Below are 19,776 nucleotides of genomic sequence, written 5' to 3'. Positions count from 1 at the left end.
GCTAAATTTCATGGATTAAAGTTGAAACACGCTTGCTTCAGCTACGCCGTCAAGAATACACTTGCTTCAGGGGACGCCACAGAGCCTTAGAGCTGCAGGATGATATGTCTCCGACTAAGAGCAGAACACAGAGGCCAAGCTGAACTTAAAAATTTCAGCCCTACTGCAGCAGTCTTCTAGCCTCACACAGCTTAAAGAGTGGTGAGGGTGAGCCGACATTGCAGGTCCCAAAGCGAGACATACACGAAGTCAATTTACGTGATTGTTTCATTTTACTGATTTAATTGCCACAGCAATGTAACTAATTTAGACGAGAGTATTGGTGTTCATTCACGCTTTTCTTGGGATGTTTCTTTAAATCATGAACCTTTTTCTGCAATCATAGGCCATATTCGTGGCTCAGTTTTATATCGTTATTTTGTGTATCGACCCACAAGTGCCAAGACTATAGTTCGTATTTGCAATCCCTTATCCACATGTTATGCGTTCGTAATCTTGATTCATTGAGGCAATCATTTAGATATCTCTTTGAAATAAGGCAGATTGTCCTGATCGCCATTAGTTTGCTTTCATAATTTGACGGATCCCTAACATGTCCATGTGAACTCTGGCATCCATGCTCCCATGCTTAAATGGGTCACCCCCACTAATTTTTAACTGATAAGACATTATTCGTTATGCGATCTTGATTATTTTAAATTTGCGTGACCTTATGGGGAGCTTCCCTTTTACTGTATGTCACCACGTATAGGGTCTGTAGCACGTTCGGGGTATTTTAAACATCTCAACTACCACACATAGCATGCCAACTGCACCCCGAGCATCCAGGATTACGGTTCCCCTGATGTTGGAGCAGCAGACTTTGTCGTACTGCCCCTGCCTGTGTGCTCGTATTACATAACTACTCGTAGCTAGCTTCTTTATTTCGTAATTCTCAACCCCAAGATTCATTTCTGTTCTTCTGATTAACACTCTATCTAAATACTTGACGAGTAATTAGTCGTTGTTTCTCGACTGACCCCTTCATATTTTTCGTCTAAATTTAGATTGACTTGCAGCAAGCTAACGGCTGTCCATATAGCCCAGAATTGTGGGTTGTTATTTTTTGTTCTTTGTGAGGCTGCCTTTAATTTATGTGTTTTCATAAAGAATACATTTGCTTTGATTTCAATTCAATGTTGCTACTGACTGTAGTTTCCCTCCGTTTTATTTAAGTCATTATGTAGGTAGTAGGATTCCCTGCAGTAGGTGATGAGGACTGATGTCTCCATGGTCCAGGAAAGAAGAAGGTTGGCAGGTGAAACTGTTTTATCTGCAGCTAGGGAAATAGCGACAGGTGGTTCATCTCATTTTCATCCCACCAAGCAACCACAGCATCAAAAGACTTGGCAACAGTGACACGGCCGGAAACACGGAAACAAGAATTCATCAGTTGCTGACTACGATATAATCCCGATCGTGAGTCAGCTGCGAGGACTATGAACCGCCCCCCCCCCCACTTTGCTTTTACCCATTCTTGGCCGAACCTTCATCTGTGACGTAGTACAATTCGTTTCCCACTAGTTTCATCCTCTAGTGTACGTGTTTCTAAAACCGATTAATAAAAACAGAGATAGTATTTTCGATCCTTCCTTGTGGAAGAGAGTAGTCATGAGAGAATGTTTGCGAAGCTAGGCTATTTACTCTAGATATTATACAACTGACTTCTAAAGGCGACACTTTTGGAGAAACATAGGTAATACAGTCCAACAGAAACAAACAGCTGTGATTATCCTTAATACATAATCATTCTTTTGTCCAGGGCTTACTAGAGGCAGACTTTCTGCATCGGGAGCATTTTTGTCACTGGTTTCTTCACCAGGCAACCACAATGATGGTATCTGTGTCATCCGTCCTATTCGCAGATGAGGCCACCTTTACATGGAGTGGTATCTTCAACTTTCATAACAGTCATTTGTGGGATAGTATGCAGAATCATTAGCATCAGTGCAGCCGGAATGGGTGGGCTGGGATAATTGATGACTGTATTTTGGGACCAGTCTTCCTTCCATCTCGCCTAACAGGCCGGAACTATCGGCGTCTCTTGCGGGTGACTTTGCCTCATCTTCTGGAAGAAGTGTCATTGCCGATTCGAAGTGTTATGTGGCTGCTGCGTGATGGTTCTCCAGTCCAATTGTAAGGCGTCCGGATTTTATGGACCTTATATGAGCTTGATACACAATGACAAAGCGATACAGTATGAGATCCTCAGCAAATAATAATTATACTGCATCAATAAAAGGCAATTGCAATTAATCTCACGTACCGAAAACAAACAAAACAATATCTACCAAAATATGGACTGGCTTGAACAAACAAGTTAAAGTGAAACACATTTTGGAGACGAACCGAGCAGGTGGTTAATGCTATCGTAAAACTCTCGTTTAGCAAGAAAACGGCTAGATTCAGCGCAGAAATGGATAAGGCTACAACAATACAGTATTCCTTTTAACTTAAAAAGGCTGGGACCGAGGGTAAGTGGCTGAATGTTATTAACAGCGCTAGGTTGCGACCCAGCAAAAAAAATTAAAATGTAGTCACCTTTAGGGAGACAATGATTGGCTGAAGCCACACTTGGCGATGCAGATGTGACACGATGGGGAGTTACCCATTATATAAAAGCATTTTGATGCCTAAAATTAAGGCTCTCTCTCTCTCTCTCTCTCTCTCTCTCTCTCTCTCTCTCTCTCTCTCTCTCTCTCTCATATCTCATGGCGGACTGCACTAGTGTATGGAAATAAGCGAGGGCCTTGACAGCTTTGCTTTCTGCGATACAGTTCACATATCGTGATGCCAAATAGCAAAGCAGTAGTTAATTATTCCTGCAGGAATTTTTGTGGGCAAAGAAATTGTGCAAATCGCTCCAACCCATAGTGAGTGTCAAGTATTCATTTTTTCGACTAGGGAAAGATTAACGTTCTACAGAACGCAGGAAAGTTGCGACTAAGTGAATTCAGTCAAGGCCAGAGTAGGGAATTAGCGTTTCAGATCCAGCATGGAGACAATGCCGTAGCAGATGCCACTAGGTAAAGTACCATCATGCATTAGGCCACAATAAATGTTGAGTCTAGATTTGATCACTCCAAGTTGCATACGATTTGACCACTGAATATCTACTGCATGGATACTAACCTACCCTCACATTCAGTACATGAGAGTTTTTTCATTGGTTCAAAAAGTAAATTTATTCTCCACCAACTCGGTGCATTAACCAGCTATGACAATTTAGATTTAAATGAGCTGATGAGGAATTTTAATAATCATTTTTTCCTGTGAAAAAAAATTCATGGGTAGAGATAACGATTTTAATAATCATCATTTCGATATGTCCAAGAATTAAATATTTTCTTACTGAGTGTCAAAAGTAATTGAACATGATAGTTGTTTATCACTTGACCGCTGAAAGCAACAGCTGATAAATTATATGTAGAATAAAAAAGGGAACAGCTCTTTTGTCTTTCTAGAATAGACCCCAAACTTTCACTTTTATTAATTCATGCATTGTAGGTACGTGACAGCAGAATTTCTAATGATTTTTGTTATGATTCGCACCTGACATTACCTCCCTTACAGGGCTAGGGTCATATTTATTTAGAATGTCTGTTTGACACCCTGGGCTTGAGAAGACAGTTCAGATCTTTTGTCCATTTGCTCGCTAGGTGGTAAGCTAACACACTGCGTCATTAACATCTGGACGCATCTCAATCGTGTCTCCCCTGGTCAGCAAATCTGGCAAGGGAGTCCGTTGTATGGCCTATTCGTTCACTAGCTCTCAAGCCGTGCGAATGCTGGTTATGAGACCACCTCAAAAGTATCGTGTATGCAGGGCCCATTCCTGATGTGGAGACACTGGAGCGTCTTATTCATGCTGTCTTTGACATTGTTCTGATGCAAACTGGCTGATGTGAACGTGTGAGGCACAACATGCTGCGGCACGTACACGCATGCGTTGAGACAAATGGAAACCATTTTCAAAGCATACTGTAACTATGGCTGCATGATACAGTCTCTGCAACAATGTATGACTGAATAAATGGTCTATAGCAGGGAAACCTTGCATTTTCGGATATAAGTTCATTAGACCCTTTTTCTTCAGTATCTTCTCATCGATCAGCCCCTAGAGTTTCTATACGGTGGAAAAAAATCACCCTGTATAACTGGAAAAAAATCACCCTGTATAACTGCTAACATTAAATAAACAAACCAAAGAAAATAAAATTAGTGCTTGACAAGACTACTTCAAGAGGTAATACACATGGAAAATGTTGCAGAACCGAAGTAAAAGGAAGAATTGACAGTTGAAAGAACGGAAGATATGAAACATGTAGGCAATCACAATAAAATAAGAAATGAATAAATACAGGGAAATGGAGAAATAGGATGGAGCAGACAGTGTGCGAAGTAATGGAAAACAGAGTATTATGTGAAGTTCAGAAACGGAGAAGTTTTAAGCTGTGTTTGGTCATTTAAGATTAAATCCGGACTGTAGGCTACATGTTTGTTGATTTCCAGGGTTTCCAACAGGTTAATTTTTTGCTCCTCATTTGCCAAGTGAAGGACAGGGGACTGTGTCTGGTAGTTGTGGCCTGAACTCAGTACACGCTTAGCAAATATGGCGCCATAATTCTGCAAACTCATATTCAGCTATCGCGGTTGCTGTGTCTCTGCCTGACTGACCAATATAAAAATTACCATAATCAATACAAGTAATTTTGTATATCCTCTTTTGGCTAGTATTGGGTCTTACCTTCGCTACTAAAAATAAACTGGACCGTGGGGTTCTTCATATAGCAGGTAATCCTGTAGTTGGAGGCTTTTACTGTTTATACTACATTCCGTGGTATCTTTTCTAGGCATAGTGTTGTACACCACTTCTTGCAGACACTGGAAGGGGCATCAGAGGGAGGATGTAGGAGGGGTATAATTTTGAAATTTTATTTCCTGCCCAAGATGTGGTCAATGAGGACAGGATTGCAGTCATTGGTAGAGGCAACAAATTTTATTGTGTCTAACTTTGCTTTGAAATCTCCTTTTGGGATGGGAACAGATATGAGACAGTGCGTTGTGGAGTAGAAAGATGCATGTTTGTGTTTAACTTCTTTGACGAAAAGAGCCGTTAAAGTCTGGTAGTGGCATTGTAAGCTGAAAACCGTTTAAATTGAATAAATTAATCCTGTAGAACTTACTGGATATAGTGTCACTTATTTATTCTTAATAGATGCAACTAAATGATTTACATAGTACGACTAAAAATAGGTACGTAACTAAGTCAATGCTACAAACTTGGGACTACTTCCTTACCTTGTTGAAGGCCAGTTCGTAGGTCATTGCAGTACCATTTACTTCGAGTGTGATGTGTGAGGCGTTCGAGACACTGCCTAGCCAGGTGATCTCCGATATGTGCAGCGTCTGCACTTGATCTGCAACGGATTCAATACCAGTGGTCTTCAGTATATAATAAACAACAGAATAAATAATGCTGAACATATTTACAATTTCTGGTTTAAACTTCAAGTCTGATTAATGAGCAGCACTAGACTTTAGCCATGTCACGCCAATATATAGCTTGAGGCGCCTAACTAATTTTCCTCAAATTGCTTTTGACCCGTTTGTTTTCACCCTAGACGAACGATGACCAGCAGTTCATGAAAAAAAGAAAAATGCGTTTCGCAGCTTCATTAATAAGTGTGATACACAAAACACCAGATCTCGACCAGACAAATTCAGTGACATTACTCTTTTGTGTATCTAATAATAAATCACTGAGTAAGACTACCTAGAATATAGGGATTTTTTGTCCTGTTAATGGGGTCGTTAAATTTCCCAGTACCAAAAAGTATACGCCGTTCTACAAGGAATCCTGTGCCACCGGAGCATAGGTACCTGGTGTTTACTACTTTCGACGGGAGCCTCCGTAGTCGACATAAGAGATACGACTTCAGTTGTTTCTTGTCCTTCGGAGGCGCTAGCTGAAGTACAGTGAAATAACTGTCTACGCACATCAAATTTGCCGTGAGGATTGCTGCAATTCATTTACAGTTTTTGCTTGTATACATCCACATAGTCAAATTGTTAGTAATGCATAAAATATTTTCAGGAATATGATAATATTTACTATTGAAGAACTAGTGTACATGTTCTTAATTTATGGCGAACGCCACCAAAATGCTTTAAAAGCAGCAGAACTGCATGCGGAACGATCCCCTGGTGGATGCGGTACGACACGCACCACCTTCGTTGAAACAATGAAAAGGCCTCGCCCAAGAAAACGTATAAGAAAGAAGGCCGCTGCCAACAAAGCTGCAGAGTTATAGGCTCTTTCAGCTGCTGCAATAAATCCACACACTGGTCTAGTCAAATGCAAAGAGTGGTTGGTGTGGGTCAAAGAAGCGTTTAGCATGTTCTTCATAGATATAAATATCTAAACTATGTTATCAGAAGTATCCGGATACTTGGCTGAAAATGATTTAAAAGTCCGTGGCGCCTTCCATCGGTAATGTTGGAATTCAATATGGTGTTGGCCCACCCTTAGCCTTGTTGACAGCTTCCACTCTCGCAAGCATACATTGAATCAGTTGCTGGAGGGTTTCTTGGGGAATTGCAGTCCATCCTTCGCTGAGTGCTGCACTGTGGAGAGGTGCCGATGTGGGCCGGTGAGGCCTGGCACGAAGTCGGCGTTCAAAACATCTCAAAGGTGTTCTATAGGATTCAGGTCAGGACTCTGTGCAGGCCAGTCCATTACAGGGATGTTATTGTCGTGTAACCACTCCGCCACAGGCCGTGGATTATGTACAGGTGTTCGATGGTGTTGAAAGATGCAATTGCCATCCCCGAATTGCTCTTCAACAGTGGGGAGCAAAAAGGTGCTAAAACATCAACGTAGGCCAGTACTGTGATAGTGCCTTGCAAAACAAAAAGGGTTTCAAGCCCCCTCCATGAAAAATACGACCACACCATAACACCACCGCCTCCGAATTTTACTGTTGGTACTACACACTCTGGTAGATGACGTTCACCGGGCATTCGTCATACCCACACCCTGACATCGGACCGCTACATTGTGTACCGTGATTCATCACTCCACACAACGTTTCTCCACTGTTCAATCGTCCAGTGTTTACGCTCCTCATACCAAGCGAGGCGTCGTTTGGCATTTACCGGCGTGATGTGTGGCTTATGAGCAGCCGCTCGACCATGAAATCCAAGTTTTCTTACCTCCCTCCCAACTGGAATAGTACTTGCAGTGGATTCTGCTACAGTTTGAAATTCATGTATGATGGTCTGGATGGATGAATGCCTCTTACACACTACAGTCCTGTTCAACTGATAGCGGTCTCTATCAGTCAACAAACGAGGTCGGCCTGTACGCTTTTGCGCTGTAAGTGTCCCTTCACGTTTCCACTTCACTGTTACATCGGAAACAGTGGTCCTAGGGATTTTAGAAGTGTGGAAATTTCGCGTACAGAAGTATGATACAAGTGACACCCAATGACCTGACCATGTTCGAAGTCCTTTGAGTTCCGCGGAATTCCCCAGTCTCCTCTCTCACGATGTCTAATGAGTCCTGAGGTCGCTTATATGGAGTATTGGCAGTAGGTGGCAGCATAATGCACCTAACATGAAAAACGTATGTTTTCGCGGGTATCCGGATACTTTTCATCACATGGTGTACTTTCCGTATGTTTCTACATCAAGAGATACATGGCAATAATTTTCAACATTGTTTTGAATACATTCCGTCTATTTTCCAGCAAGAAAATAAATTTTGTGGCTTCCACATTCTTTACTGACGAGGCTACGTTCACAAACTACGGGAGTATAAATTTGGGCATCATGCACTACTTGTCAACGAAAAATCTGTTTGATTATCCTCATGTGTTTAATCAACGGCAATGGAGTGCGAATGTGTTGTGTGACGTAAGTGGACATAGGTAATTATCCCCCATGACGATATTCGCTATAAATGCTATGCTGGCAACACGCATCGACGTGAAGCTAAGAAGAAACTTTTTATTCAGCTTTGCGAGAGCAGGATAAACATGAGAATAACAAGTCCTTGACAAGCACGGAAGTGTTTAAAAGAAAAAGCAAAACACAACACTTTGATTCCTGTACTGTTATGTTATGTGACTGCGGCGTCTCGTATGTAGTTCCCTCGAGGGGTAGCGGAGTTTCTGGGACGTATGGGTATCTGTATATGAACCTTCTATCCGTTCGATAGTGCCATTCTGACACCTGTGTCATCTGCGTCTTCTTGAAAGCGGCGTGGCATATCCACGTCTTGGTCCACTTTTCTATCCTCGTTCTGGGGACAACGATATCTCTTTCTGTCTGCTATCCGTCATTTCTTCATCGGTCACTAGTACGTGAGCGGGTTTCACTCATAGTAATGAGACGTCTGTGCCTTGCCATTTACATCTGTCTGCGACGAATGTTCGCCCCTCGCAAGTACTCTGTACGGCTCTGAATGTTGTGTGATGGTGTCGGAATCCGCATAGTCTGGACAGCTCCGAGAATAACGTCGACGTGAACTACCATGGCTGGTCTATGGCCACGTGGAAAGGGCAGCCGAATATCGCTATTCATGTCAGCAAAATGACAGGTGCTACTGACTCTGCTGATATGTCCTTTTGAGGCACTGTTTCGGCCCATCTTGTATATCGGTGTACAACTGTCAGGAGATAACGAAAACCTTCTGATGGCACCAGTCATCCCACGATGTTCAAGTGAATGTGCGTAAGCCGTTCTGCTGCTGGCGGGAATCTCCTACCCATTTGTGGACATGGCGCCCGACTATGCTAGTCTGACACACTATACATGTCCTCACCCATGTACTGCATCCTTTCTTTATGCTCTCCGAAACAAACCAGTCCGTCGACAACTTCACTGTGGTGTTCGCACTCAGATGGGTCAGTCCGTGAATACTTTCAAAGAATGTTTTTCGCAGTGCCGTGGGGATAAATGGACGTGGCTTGCCTTGTGACACATCTCACCAAGCCTCAATCCGTGTTTCTGCTGGTCGTACTTGCTTAAACTGGGGCCCTGTAGAGTTGTCATGCCTGTGCTTTCTTGGTTGTGGGTCATGCGTTTAGGCCCTTACCAGCTGGTCGCAAACAAAGATTTGCGATATGGTTTCCAACCTCGACAAGAAAACGGAAACGATGTTCTCTGCACTACTAATGTGATGCAGGTCTGTCGTAAATTGGCCGATAGATTCCAACTGCCTAAATTGACAGGGAGAGCAACTGTTCTTGCTCTTCCTAAATGCGAAGATGATAGGCTTACTCTCAGTGTAGTGACTCATACTGATATTAACGATTTGTCTCTCTGGATTGGAAGATTCTCTCTGGTTTCAGGGGGCTAGCTGAAGCAGTAAAGACTGCCAGTGTTGCTTGCGATATGAAGGCGGAACTCACCATCTGTAATAATGCGACAAAGGACCTAAAAGTGTTCATAAAGGACAAATTAAGTTAAGTTGGTGGTGGAGTGTTTATTGCTGTCAGAATCAGTTTACCTTATAGTGAAATTGAAGTAGATAGTTCCTGTGAGCTAATAATGGTAGAGGTTTTCCTTGCCAAACGGAATAAATTGATAACTGGTTCCTTTTTTTGATCCCCCGACTCAGGTGATGCAATTTCTGAAGAGTTCAAAGAAAACTTTAGTGCCAATTCAGATTGGTATGCCACCGATACAACTGTAGTTGGTTGTGACTTCAGTCTATCCTCGATATGTTGACAATTTTAAAGTCAGTGGTAGGTATAAATCGTACTGAATGAGTTCTCAGAAAATTATTTTGAACAATTAGTTCAGGAGCCCACTCGAAGTGTAAATCGTTGCGAAAGCATACTTGGCCTCCTAGCAACAAACAATCCTGATCAAACAAGGAGCATCATAACAGATAAACGGATCAGAAACCGCAAGGTTGTTATAGTCAGACTGAATATCGTAACATCCAAACCCACCGAAAGTATATGTTTAAAAAAGCAGATAAAAATTCGTTTGACACCTTCCGAGAAATTGTTCATATTTCTTCCAGTCTATGTAAGCGTAGACCAGATACAGTTTCAATTCAAAGAAATAGAGTCGACGGCAGTTGAGAGATATACAACAAATAAGTTAATAAGAGATGGTACTGATACCCCCTGATACACAAAACACGTCAGAAGTCAATTACAGAAGCAACGAAAATAGCATGCCAAATTTAAAAGAACGCAGGATTGACGAAGTTTTACAGAAGATCGAAACATAGCGCGAACTTCAATGGGAGATGCTTTTAGCAACTTCCATAACGAAACTCTGACTCGAAATCTGGCAGAAAACCTAAAGAGATTCTAGTTATCCGTAAAATACACCAGTGGCAAGACGCAATCAAAACCTTTACTACCCGATAACAATGGCGATGCTATTGATGAAAGTTGCCTGCCCCTAAAGCAGATCTATTAAACAAGGCTTTCCGAAATTTCTTCAGAAAAGTACACAAAGTAAATATTCCAGAATTCTAATCAAGAATAACTGCCAACATGAGTAACTTAGAACTAGCTATCCTTGGTAAAACGAAGCAGCTTAAAACACTTAAGGAAGGCCCGGCTTCTGACCCAGACTGTATATCAGTCAGGTTGCCTTCAGAATATGCTGATACAATAGATCCACACTGACCAGTCATATACAACCGCTCGCTCATAGAAAGGTCCGTAGCCAGAGACTGGAAAGTTGCACAAGTCACACTAATACCCAAGAAAGAAAATATGACTAATCCGCTGAATTACAGACCTATATCACAACGTCGATTTGTATTAGGTTTTTGGAACATATACTGAACTCTACCATTATGAATCACCTAGATTTATTGACAAATGGCGAACACGGGTTCAGATAATATGGTTCATGTGAGATACAACCACACTGTTAGCCATTAAAATGGCTCACCAGAAGAAATGCAGATGATAAACGGGTATTCACTGGACAAATAGACACTACTGGCCATTAAAATTACTACACCACGAAGATGACGTGCTACAGACGCGAAATTTAACCGACAGGAAGAAGATGCTATGATATGCAAATGATTAGCTTTTCAGAGCATTCACACAAGGTTGGCGCAGGTGGCGACAACTACAACGTGCTGACATGAGGAAAGTTTCCAACCGATTTCTCATACTCAAACAGCAGTTGACCGGCGTTGCCTGGTGGAACGTTGTTGTGATGCCTCGTGTAAGGAGGAGAAATGCGTACCATCACGTTTCCGACTTTGATAAAGGTCGGATTGTAAACTATCGCGATTGCGGTTTATCGTATCGCGACATTGCTGCTCGCGTTGTCAAGATACAATGACTGTAAGCAGAATATGGAATCGGTGGGTTCAGGAGGGTAATACCGAACGCTGTTCTAGATCCCAACGGCCTTGTATAACGTGCACTCGAGATGACAGGCATCTTATCCGCATCGCTGTAACGGATCGTGCAGCCAAGTCTCGATAGCTGAGTCAACAGATGGAGACGTCTGCAAGGCAACCACCATCTGCACGAACAGTTCGATGACGTTTGCTGAAGCATGGACTATGAGCTCGGAGACCATGGCTGCGGTTACCCTTGACGCTGCATCACAGACAGGAACGCCTGCGATGGTGTACTCAACGACGAACCTGGGTGCACGAATGGGAAAACGTCATTTTTTCGGATGAATACAGGTTCTGTTTACAGCATCATGATGGTCGCATTCGTGTTTGATGACATCGCGATGAATGCACATTCGAAGCGTGTATTCGTCATCGCCATACTGGCATATCAACTGGCGTGGTGGTATGAGGTGCCATTGGTTACACGTCTCGGTCGCCTCTTGTTAGCATTGACTGCACTTTGAACAGTGGACGTTATATTCCAGGTGTGTTACGACCCGTGGCTTTACCCTTCATTCGATCACTGCTAAACCCTACATTTCAGCAGGATAATGCACGACCGCATGTTGCAGGTCCTGTACAGGCCTTTGTGGATACAGAAAATGTTCGACTGCTGCCCTGGCCAGCACATTATCCCGATCTCTCACCAATTGAAAACGTCTGGTCAATGGTGGCCGAGCAACTGGCTCGTCACAATACGTCAGTCACTACTCTTGATGAACTGTGGTATCGTGTTGAAGCTGCATGGGCAGCTGTAGCTGTATACGACATCCAAGCTCTGTTTAACTCAATGCCCAGGCGTATCAAGGCAGTTATTACGGCCAGAGGTGGTTGTTCTGGGTACTGATTTCTCAGGATCTATGCACCCAAATTGCGTGAAAATGTAATCACATGTCAGTTCTAGTATAATATATTTGTCCAATGAATACCCGTTTATCATCTGCATTTCTTGTTGGTGTAGCAATTTTAATGGCCAGTAGTGTATTCGGATGTGCGTTCACCGCGATGTCACCAAACACGGATGTGACCATCATGATGCTGTAAACTGAACCTGGATTCATCCGAAAAAATGACGTTTTGCCATTCGTGCACCCAGGTTCGTCGTTGAGTACACCATCGCAGGTGTTCCTGTCTGTGATACAGCGTCAAGGGTAACCGCAGCCATGGTCTCAGAGCTCATAGTCCATGCTGCTGCAAACGTCGTCGAACTGTTCGTGCAGATGGTTGTTGCCTTGCAGACGTCTCCATCTGTTGACTCAGGGATCGAGACGTGGCTGCACGATCCGTTACAGCCATGTGGATAAGATTCCCGTCATCTCGAGTGCTAGTGATCCAAGGCCGTTGGGATCTAGCACGGCGTTCCGTATTACCCTCCCGAAGCCACGGATTCCACATTTTGCTTACAGTAATTGTATCTTGACCAACGCGAGCAGCAATATGCGGATACGATAAACCGTAATCGCGATAGTTTACAATCCGACCTTTATCAAATTCGCAAACGTGATGGTACGCATTTCGCCTCCTTGCACGAGGCATCACAACAACGTTTCACCAGGCTACGCCGGTCAACTGCTGTTTGTGTATGAGAAATCGGCTGGAAACTTTCCTCATGTCAGCGCGTTGTAGGTGTCGCCACCGGCGCCAACCTTGTGTGAATGCTCTGAAAAGTTAATCATTTGCATATCACAGCGTCTTCTTCCTGTCGGTTAAATTTCGTGTCTGTAGCACGTCAGCTTCGTGGTGTAGCAATTTTAGGTGCAGTAGTGTAGCTCTTTATTCGCGTAAAGTAATAAGTGCTATCGACAACTGACGTCAAACCGATTCCTTAATTTTGGGTTTCCATAAGGCTTTCCATATTGTTCCTTATAGCGACTTCTAATTAAATTGTGTGCCTATGGAGTGTCGTCTCAATTGTGTGACTGGATTCGAGTTTTTCTGTCAGAAAGGTCGCTGTTCATAATCACTTATGGAAAGTCATGAAGTAGAGCAGAAGTAATATATAGCGTTTGCCTAGGAAGTGTTACTGGAGACAATCTAAGCAGTGTTCTTAGACTGTTTTCAGATAATGCTGCCATTTACCGTCATGTAATGTTATCAGATGATCAAAACGGGTTACAAAATGGTTTAGACAAGATATCTGAGTGGTGCAAAAAGTGGCAATCGACTCTAAACCATCAAGAGTGTGAAGCCACCCACATGAAAACTAAAAAGAATCCGCTAAATTTCCGTTACACGATGACTCAGACAAATTTAAACGCTGTAAACTCAATTAAATATTTAGGGATTACAGTTATGGATAACGATAACTGAAATTGGAACAATCACATAGATAATGTTGTGGGGAAAGTAAACCAAAGACTGCGATTTATTGGTAGAACAGTTAGAAAATATAACAGGTTTACTAAAGAGACTACTGACAAAATGCATGTGCGCTCCGCCCTCTTCTTGAGTATTTCTGTGCGGTGTAGGATTCGCATCAGATGTCACTGACGGTGGACATCTAAGAAGAAAGGCATGTTGCTTTAGATTATCGTGAAGTTGGGGAGAGAGTGCCACGGATATGATACGCGAATTGGAGTGTCAGTCATTAAAACAAAGGGTTTTTAGCTGCGGCAGGACCTTGTAATGAAATTTCACTCGCCAACTTTCTCCACAGAGTGCGAAAATATTTTTTTGACATGCACCTACATAGGGAGAAATGATTATCAAAATAAAATAAGAGAAATCAGAGCTTGCGCTGAAATGTTTAATTCTTCGTTTTTCCCGCGTACTGTTCCAGAGTGGAGCTGTAGAGAAATAGCTTAAAGGTGGTTTGATGAACCCTCGGCCAGGCCCTTAATTGTGAATTGTGAAGCGTACTGTTCCAGAGTGGAGCTGTAGAGAAATAGCTTAAAGGTGGTTTGATGGACCCTGTGCCAGGCACTTAATTATGAATTGTGAAGTAATCAAGCAGGTATAGCCGTTGACTGTAAATGCTCTAGCTTCTGCGTATGCGCCGAAGTATCGCACCGCTTCAGATATCACAAGTAACTCCCTCCAATTGATTTGAGCCACTGTAAGTTTGCTCGAAAAGAACCCTAAGGGCTGCCAGAGTGCATCCACATTTTGTGCTGCTCCAATCGCCTGTTGACCGACTTCAAGAACTATAGCTAAACGTGCTCATGTAACCTGATGTGGCAACAGGATTGCGCTCCACAGGCTGGATTTTACGTGTCAACGGGTTTTTGGTTTTCAGGAGACGATTTCAGCGGACGTCGGCCTATCGTGTTTCTGCCAGATTGAGCTGTTGTCAAAGTTATCTTCATCTGGGCCGTACATGGTAAATGCTGTCTGTAGAAACCGACTGCTCCGAGAAACTTTCTAAGTTGCTGATAATCTATGTGAGACTGTATCTCCTCTGTGAAATCTATTTTGTCCTCTGGAAGGCGTATCCTAGCTGCTCACACAACACAACCCAGGAAAATTACTAGTTTTTGCCGGAGTGTACATTTCGCTTCGTTCACTGGGACTCCATATTTCTTCATGCGCTCGAATACACCCTTGAGGTGCTCTTCACGCTGAAGTGTTGACTGTGAAAATACTAAAATGTCATCGGAGTACACGAAACAACACTTTAATCCACGCATTACCTCGTCAGTAAAGCGTTGCCACGTCTGTGCTGCATTTTTTAAGCCAAAGGCATTTTTATGATATTGCAACAAGTCTTAGGATGTTAGTAAAGCAGTCTTATGAATGTCATCTGCGCCCAGAATGCGGTAGTAAGCCTTCCTGCAGTCGATCACTCTGAACGTTGTCTCACCTGCCAGTACGTTGGTTTGCGAACCTGTACGGCGCTTGATGTTGATTTACATTCTGGTGTGGTAAAGGAAATTAGCACGTACTGGATACTGGGTACCGCTCCGGGACTGTGCAGGCTTTAAGTGCCCTCTAATAACCACAAAGTTTCCAAGTACCATCTTTTTCTTCACCAAATGCAACGGCGAAGCCAACGGACTGTCAGCTCTGTGTATAAGTCTTCGAACTCTGCGTTCACTGCTACAAAATGGTCTGACACTGCCCTTCTTTGTGATACTGATTGACCTGGAGTCTTTCAAATCTTTTCGAGCATGTTGTGTGCCATATGCTGTGTAGTTGATACTTTGGTGTTGTTCTCACTTGATTATAATAATATACTAGCATGGGTCACTGCCCCGCCTAGCGTTTCATCTCAATATGCCGCTGATCACTTCGTTGTTTCTGCGAACCTGTGCTGCGCTTGATGTTGATTTCCATTCTGGTGTGGTAAAGGAAATTACCACGTACTATGGAGTGTGATAATTCTGCTATAACAAAGGTCCACTCACAGTTCTGCCGGAAACCAAAGCTCTTTCACTTGTAATATACATTTACCGAGCGTCGCTATTGGCAGTTAAGTGGCTGCCTAAGAACTGCTTGCGGGGAATTTCCTATTGCTGTACAGCTTCCTGCCAGCAGTCCGATCCGGAATCTACAAGAAAGTAATGGCTTGAACACACGTCTCCGATGTACAGTCTGTGGTACGGGATAGATACGTGAGAAGTTACCACGTCAGCTCCTTTTCTTGCTCACCACCTGGCCGCCGGCGTTCGTGGTAACTGCGTGGCGCCGTGCACCTCTTGGTTCTGTCACCATATCGCGGATGGTACCAACAGGCCTGCTGCTGAGAACTATTCTGGTTCATCTCATTTCCGTGCTTAGTGCTTCGCCTGGCTGAGCTCTTCCGTCGCTCTAGGCAACTAAACATCTATCATTGTAGCGAGTGGACCTTCTTTGACAGTTCATGCAGCTGCTGATTAAGATTTTATTGCTGGCTTCCCTGTATAGCTGCTGCCTCTTGTTTTTCACAGTCGTCAGCAAGCAGTGTGACGCTCACCACCCGTTAATTGTGAAATGTTGCGGGCACTCCGCTGCTTTTACTGCTTGCAGTAGCTGCGCTAAACGTATTCACCTCAGTGTTCCGCCTGGTAAATCTGCGTCTCCTCCGATGCAACCGCAGCTCCTGGTCTCGCGGACACTTTATCGCTTCCCGAGCACGGGGTCCCAGGTATTTCCCGTTGGGGTCAGGAATTTTCACTTGCCTCGAGATGACTGGGTGTTTGTAATGTCCTTATCATTTCATCATCATTCATGCAGCCGGTCGGTGTTGCCGAGCGGTTTGGGCGCTTCGGTCTGGAACCGCGCGACCGCTACGGTCGCAGGTTCGAATCCTGCCTCGGGCATGGATGTGTGTGATGTCCTTAGTTTTGTTTTGTTAAGTAGATCTAAGTTCTAGGGAACTGGTGACCTCAGATGTTAAGTCCTATAGTGCTCAGAGCTATTTTAACCATCTGAATCATTCATGCACGTGGCGAGACTGGACTGAGCAAAGGTCGGGAATTTGTACTGGCGTTCATAACCCCGCAGTTGAGCGCCCCACAAACCAAACATCATCATCATCATCATCATCCTCCGATGCCAAGCTAAGTACCACCAGTACTCGGATGGAGTTCTGTCATCTACTTGCATTTAATTTAACCTTTGCTGGATACGCTGATCCGACGGTTTACAAATTCGGTCGATTAGGGCTTTCTTCAAGCATGTGTATTGTTGTTGCTTCTGCGGTGGCTGGCGCCGATAGTGGCCGCCATGGCATCTAATGCATTCACCGCTGCTCTGACTTTGCGCACTCGTCCATTGCCTCGTTTTGCTCGAATGCAAGTTCCAGCATCGCAAACCAAAGTGGGTCTACTGGTTTGTCCGATAGCAACTGCAGTGTCTTTTCCTTCATCTATGGTCTCCCCATAATAGCACATCTAGTGATCGCAAACTGATCCCTGGACTTGTCTCCTCTGACATTGCTAATTGCAGATCTGCGTTCTGCTCTGCAAATTGTCGCTTAAGGCGGCCAACTGCGTTCTCGTCTCTTCTTCCTCATATCTTTGGCAGACGATTCTTCCTAATCTTGCGCGTCCATTTGTGCGAACTTCAGTTCTATTTGCTTGCGGATTCACCACGTTTCGACTATATTCGCTATAAATGCTATACAAATAACACACAACGACGTAAAAATATGAAGAAACTCTTTATTCAACTTTACGAGAACAGAATTAAATCGAGAATAACGAATTCTTAACAACCATGAAAGCGTTATAAAAAAGCTAATGTCACTGTACTCCCTCCAACGAACAATACTTTGATTCACTGAGCATTTATTTTCCCTGATTGTGGCGACTCTCACATTCTTATTTCAGAATAATATAGAGAACGAAGTAAAATACACACGTTTACTGATAGACACTATACTCTTGCAAGTACACTCCTGGAAATTGAAATAAGAACACCGTGAATTCATTGTCCCAGGAAGGGGAAACTTTATTGACACATTCCTGGGGTCAGATACATCACATGATCACACTGACAGAACCATAGGCACATAGACACAGGCAACAGAGCATGCACAATGTCGGCACTAGTACAGTGTATATCCACCTTTCGCAGCAATGCAGGCTGCTATTCTCCCATGGAGACGATCGTAGAGATGCTGGATGTAGTCCTGTGGAACGGCTTGCCATGCCATTTCCACCTGGCGCCTCAGTTGGACCAGCGTTCGTGCTGGACGTGCAGACCGCGTGAGACGACGCTTCATCCAGTCCCAAACATGCTCAATGGGGGACAGATCCGGAGATCTTCCTGGCCAGGGTAGTTGACTTACACCTTCTAGAGCACGTTGGGTGGCACGGGATACATGCGGATGTGCATTGTCCTGTTGGAACAGCAAGTTCCCTTGCCGGTCTAGGAATGGTAGAACGATGGGTTCGATGACGGTTTGGATGTACCGTGCACTATTCAGTGTCCCCTCGACGATCACCACAGGTGTACGGCCAGTGTAGGAGATCGCTCCCCACACCATGATGCCGGGTGTTGGCCCTGTGTGCCTCGGGCGTATGCAGTCCTGATTGTGGCGCTCACCTGCACGGCGCCAAACACGCATACGACCATCATTGGCACCAAGGCAGAAGCGACTCTCATCGCTGAAGACAACACGTCTCCATTCGTCCCTCCATTCACGCCTGTCGCGACACCACTGGAGGCGGGCTGCACGATGTTGGGGCGTGAGCGGAAGACGGCCTAACGGTGTGCGGGACCGTAGCCCAGCTTCATGGAGACGGTTGCGAATGGTCCTCGCCGATACCCCAGGAGCAACAGTGTCCCTAATTTGCTGGGAAGTGGCGGTGCGGTCCCCTACGGCACTGCGTAGGATCCTACGGTCTTGGCGAGCATCCGTGCGTCGCTGCGGTCCGGTCCCAGGTCGACGGGCACGTGCACCTTCCGCCGACCACTGGCGACAACATCGATGTACTGTGGAGACCTCACGCTCCACGTGTTGAGCAATTCGGCGGTACGTCCACCCGACCTCCCGCATGCCCACTATACGCCCTCGCTCAAAGTCCGTCAACTGCACATACGGTTCACGTCCATGCTGTCGCGGAATGCTACCAGTGTTAAAGACCGTGATGGAGCTCCGTATGCCACAGCAAACTGGCTGACACTGACGGCGGCGGTGCACAAATGCTGCGCAGCCAGCGCCATTCGACGGCCAACACCGCGGTTCCTGGTGTGTCCGCTGTGCCGTGCGTGTGATCATTGCTTGTACAGCCCTCTCGCAGTGTCCGGAGCAAGTATGGTGGGTCTGACACACCGGTGTCAATGTGTTCTTTTTTCCATTTCCAGGAGTGTAGAAAGTATGGCCTTGAGACCTTGTCAGATGTTTTATTTCCCTAGTGATGGACGCTGTCCTCACAATTCTTCGGGTAACACTCATCTCAAGAGACTTACACGTGATAGCGATGCGGCAGTGGCCATATTCATTTCACAATATCTGGCTGTTTCTATTATAAATTGCAGCATGCCGTTTCAAGGCGACACCGCTTTGGAAATGTATTACAAATACGTCACCCTTATCATTAAGTATTGGTTATTAACGTATCAGCGATACAATCCGTCAAGAGACACTATGAAAATAGGGACATGAGACAGAAATCACTTAACCAAGCACAAGTGTAACGGATAATGTCGTGGTTCCTAGAGTCGAAGGAGATAGGTACGCATCCTGCTGTAAGCTACTTTTTCATGCTGACTTCCTTATGACTCTTACACAGGTATGTTCTGCGGTATTCGATGTTATTACAGAATGGATGGTTCAAATGGCTCTGAGCACTATGGGACTCAAGTGCTGAGATCGTAAGTCCCCTAGAACTTAGAACTACTTAAACCTAACTAACCTAAGGACAACACACACATCCATGCCCGAGGCAGGATTCGAACCTGCGGCCGTAGCGGTCGCG

The 19,776-nt window shown here is 44.4% G+C and overlaps 1 protein-coding gene across 1 annotated transcript in view; it reads right to left on the bottom strand.

Moving 5' to 3' along the window:
- Positions 1–19,776, bottom strand: part of LOC126355911 (inter-alpha-trypsin inhibitor heavy chain H4-like) — a 330,715-nt gene that overhangs the window by 11,159 nt on the left and 299,780 nt on the right. The window contains exon 17 of the mRNA XM_050006473.1: positions 5,341–5,459. Coding sequence (XP_049862430.1) covers positions 5,341–5,459 — 119 coding nt within the window. The remainder of the gene's footprint in view (positions 1–5,340; positions 5,460–19,776) is intronic.

The sequence above is a fragment of the Schistocerca gregaria genome, chromosome 1 (genome assembly GCF_023897955.1).
Source record: "Schistocerca gregaria isolate iqSchGreg1 chromosome 1, iqSchGreg1.2, whole genome shotgun sequence".
Classification (NCBI taxonomy): Eukaryota; Metazoa; Arthropoda; class Insecta; order Orthoptera; family Acrididae; genus Schistocerca; species Schistocerca gregaria.
Note: the sequence above shows the minus strand (reverse complement) of the source record. Positions and strands in the feature narration are given on the sequence as shown.